Genomic DNA, 4,468 nt, shown 5'->3' with positions numbered 1-4,468 from the left:
AGCGGCCCGCTTGCCGCCTGCCCCCTGCCCTAGCTGGGCCGCCTCCCCGGGCTGCGGGTGGAGGGCTATAAGGCGCTAACGTTACGCTGTTTCCGGTTTTCCAGCGGGCTCTGGTTTCCCCTCCCAAGGCGGCGGCGGCGGCGGAGCGGCGGAGCCCCCCAAATGGCCTGGCCAGATGCGGCAGGTTTGCTGCTCAGCGCTGCCGCCGCCGCCACTGGAGAAGGCTCGGTGCAGCAGCTACAGCGACAGCAGCAGCAGCGAGAGGAGCAGCAGCAGCAGCGGCGGCGAGAGCAGCAGCAGCAGGAGCAGCAGCAGCGACAGCAACAGCGGCATCTCTCGTCCCGCTGCGCCCCCAGAGCCGCGGCCGTCGCAACAGCCGCAGCCCCGCAGCCCCGCAGCCCGGAGAGCCGCCGCCCGCTCGCGAGCCGCAGCCGCCGGCGGCATGAGGCGCGACCCGGCCCCCGGCTTCTCTATGCTGCTCTTCGGTGTGTCACTCGCCTGCTACTCGCCTAGCCTCAAGTCGGTGCAGGACCAGGCGTACAAGGCACCCGTGGTGGTGGAGGGCAAGGTACAGGGGCTGGCCCCGGCCGGCGGCTCCAGCTCCAACAGCACCCGTGAGCCGCCCGCCTCGGGTCGGGTGGCACTGGTGAAGGTGCTGGACAAGTGGCCGCTCCGGAGCGGGGGACTGCAGCGCGAGCAGGTGATCAGCGTGGGCTCCTGTGCGCCGCTCGAAAGGAACCAGCGCTACATCTTTTTCCTGGAGCCCACGGAGCAGCCCTTGGTCTTTAAGACAGCCTTTGCCCCTCTTGACACCAACGGCAAAAACCTCAAGAAAGAGGTGGGCAAGATCCTGTGCACTGACTGCGGTGAGTCGCCCCCTCCCTCTGCTAGAGAAAGGGGGGAGGGGCGAAGCTGTGGAGAATGGGGGTGGGGCGGGAGGTGCTGCAGGTGCCCAGGCCTGGCAGCGCCCCGGCCGGCCGCTGGGGGGTGGGGCCGCCCTTGTGCAGGGCGTTTGGCATGGTGGGTGAGGGTGTTGGGCTGGGGAGAAGGAGGATCAGGCTCAAAGTGTGCCAGGGGTGGGGGCGGGGGGACGCGCTGGCCTGTGCCAGCAGGGATCTGCGGCTGATGTATGGCATGTGGGGCTGGAAAACTGCCATCATAGCCCAGTAGCGGCAGGAAAAACGGAGAAGTCCTGGTGTTGCTGGCCCGAGGCTCAGTGAGTCAGGAGTGACCCTCGGAGGCCTTGCCCGCTCTGCTCCCACGGGCCTGCCTTGCCCAGGCTGGCAGGGTCTGCAGGAGCAGCTGGGCAGATTCCCAGGCTGTGAAGGCCTCCGCTTACAAGTTCTCCTAGGGAATCATGGCCCCCGCCCCCTCCTTCCTCTCCTGGGCTCCCGGTCAGCTCATCCACACCGCTGGCGCAGGCAGAGTTGGGACTTTTTCTGCTACTGTTTTCTGTCCCCCATGTGGCTCAGGGTTTTTTTCTGCATCGTGATTGCCTGTCTTTTCTAAGCTGGTAGCACAGCCCTCTCTTAACCTCCACGACTAGTGAGCAGACACCTCTTTTGGCTGTTTCTGGGAGATCTTCCTAGGTCTGTTGATTGTGATGACGGCAAAATAGAGTAACTTCTGCTGAATGCTGTAAGTTCAGCTCTGACATCTCACCAGCAGGATGTGTTGACTGCATATCTCATCTTCATGATGTTGGGTGCTGAACAGGACTGCAGGTGATTAGAAACAAAACACTGAAATCTGTAGATCTGTGCGGCTGGGAATGGAGGTCTCCAATGTCAAAAGTCAAAGAAATGTCAGTTTAAGATCTTTTTTTTTCTTGTCCCTGAATCCAGTACTTACTTCTCAGTAAGATATTTCGAACCAAATTGTCCCCAGACTGGAGTGTTTGATGTTAGCTTGTCTTGTGCTTATTCATATTGGGGTTTCATTTTATCCCCAAAGGCTGGATTTGGTGTTTGCAGTGTGACTTTGAGCTGTGTAATCACTGAATTGTGACAGATGTCCTGGTCTGTCATAGAAGTTGGTGTGTTTACTAGTTTACCAAGTGATTCTGGGTAGTATAAATAGGCTTTGAGTAGCAAAGAATGTGTAACAGCTTGTAGGAAGTTTTGCTGCCCTCATCTTTCTAGATCAATGCCTTTGACTTTCAAAAGCTTCCCTTCTACCCCACGTCCCCCGCCCCCTCCCCACCCCTGTCCTTCAGGAGACGAATTTTAGTTTAGTGGTGAGAGTATATCTAGGTATTATGTTAAACTGTGACCACTTTAATCAGAAGACTCTTGCAGTGTCTTAATAAGAAGAAAGAAACTTTGGTGATAACAGCAGTTTATCTCTCTGACATTGTCCTGAGGAATATTGTTGACTGCTCTTTAATGTTGGTTTTATGCTCTGAAATGTTTGATGATGACAAATTGAGACCAGTTAAGAATTTCTAATTTTTTATTGTGTTAAGCATTTTGTCTGAGATCCCTTGGGGAGCTGTGGAACTGTATTGTGCAGTGGGAAATAGTAAAAACATTTATTGAACCTTATCCAAGGACAGCTTCTGTTTTGGCTTTCAGTGAGTTGCTCCTGAATGTGCGTCGTGCACATTGCCACATAATCCCTTGTCTGGTCCACTGAGCCCCAGTGGTCATCGTCCCCTGTCTTCCTCCTCCTTTCCTCCTTCCGCCATCAATTCTACCTTGTTTGTTTTAGTGAGTGTTTAATAGCTTAATAGCTGAATGTGGAGATCATGAAAGAACTGGGGTTCAGAAATATAGTCTGCTTTTAGGTTGTGGTCATCTCATATTATGAACATAGCATGTGCAATATAGTTCTCAAAAAGATAAATTTAGGACTGCAATCACTGCTAACGAGAGGGCCCTCATACATCACAAATTATCAAGGGGCAGGAAAGTGTATGGGAGTAAACATTTTAGAGTGCAAAAAGTTTTGCTTTGAGTTGATAGTATATAGATACAAGTCAGTTTGGGGGCTTTATCTAAGGGGATTAGAAATTAAAGGACATTTTTGTGAGAGGAAACTTGTGGAACTGGTGATAATGTGACAGAAGAGCATAAACTACATTTTCTTATTTTCTACAATGTGGTTGAAGAAAACATGCACTAGTAATGGTATATTAAATAAGGAAACAAATCTTCCTAACTAACCACAACACCTTACTTGTGCTCAGCAGGAAATAACTAACAAATTCATTTTCTGTTTTCTATCTCTAAAAAAAGCCGTCTGGGCCACAGGGTCATTGGGAACATTTTCTCCTTGGAGCAGATCTGCCCATTGCAAAATAGGGAAACTGGCACCTGGAAACTGTCATCATGGCCGTTATATTGAGCAACTGTGGTTAAATTGTTACTTTATTTAGCCATTTTCAGCTGTGAGCCTGTCTGGGCTCTGAGAGGTATGGTTCCTAGGGAGATTGTCCAGAAAGCTGTGTTTTGGTGGGCCAGGACTTTGGGATAAGGTACCATACAGAGAGATAAAGGTCTTCATAAATGGCTAATTTTACCACAACTATGAAATGTTGACTTGTAGCCTGTTAAGTCCTTCTGGAATAGCAATGTGTGCCAGAGGGGCATTTTTATAGATCTAATGTGTATCATTCATCCCAAATTACTACCTCTGGTGGTAAAGAGTGGAGTAAAATCTTTGCATTTCTCAGATTACATATATGGAGGTGTTTTCTGTGCCTTCTGAGGAAAGAACAGGAAAAAGATTTGAAAAGGACTCTCAGGGATTAGCAACTCTGTACAATGCTATGAAAGCATCCTGTTCTGCAAATAGTCCTACATTTTTAATGACGGTTGCATATATTTTGGTTTAATCACACTCTATCATTTGCTTTCCTATATGTGTATGTTTTTTTAAATTGTTTCCTTATTGAATAGATGCAATAGATATTTTTTTTTTTAAAAGAAAGATCATTCTTCCTTTGGGACTTTATGATTTGCCTTTTTCTTCCAACGTAGTGTACTTTGTTGTTAAAGCTAGAAAAGGTGTATTCCTGGGGGACTTTATGTTCTTTAGGATAGTTTTAAATTAATGTGGCACCCAGATTCACATATTAGGGCAAGGTGGTTCACAAAATTCAGTATAGCAAAAGCGACTGCATATTTTTAAAGTGCTGTTTATTTAAAGAATCTTTTCTTCCTCAGCCAGCTGGAAACCCAGCTGTGCTGCAGCTTGAAGATGGGGAAAGTGAAACTAGATTAGAAACTGACCAGTCCTAGTGGTGAGGACAGGCTTGGTTATAGATTTAGGGGTAGAATTACCATCACAATGTCATTATTTCTTTCAGTGGCTGCTTTCCTCAGCAGACTGGGATTCTTGGGGACAGGAACCATATCTTATCTTTGAGGTCTTTCTCCTAGCTCTCCTGCCTTTCAATGTTTGGTACTGCCGGTGGCTTACAGAGGGATTCTCATAAGTGTCTTTTGAATGGATGAAGTCAAGTGAA

General features: G+C 48.9%; 1 protein-coding gene across 5 annotated transcripts in view; it reads left to right on the top strand.

The window, feature by feature from the left end:
• Nucleotides 1–175: 175 nt before the first annotated feature.
• NRG2 (neuregulin 2) overlaps nucleotides 176–4,468 on the top strand; it is a gene marked incomplete at both ends in the record, with an annotated part of 178,442 nt that continues 174,149 nt past the window's right edge. For all 5 annotated transcript variants that reach the window (XM_082651663.1, XM_082651661.1, XM_082651662.1 and 2 more), the window contains one exon: nucleotides 176–866. In XM_082651663.1, the coding sequence (XP_082507789.1) occupies nucleotides 176–866 (691 nt within the window). The remainder of the gene's footprint in view (nucleotides 867–4,468) is intronic.

This window comes from Grampus griseus (assembly GCF_964374135.1).
Source record: "Grampus griseus genome assembly, chromosome: 3".
NCBI lineage: Eukaryota > Metazoa > Chordata > Mammalia > Artiodactyla > Delphinidae > Grampus > Grampus griseus.
The sequence above is the reverse complement of the archived record's forward strand: the minus strand, read 5'-3'. Positions and strand labels throughout refer to the sequence as shown.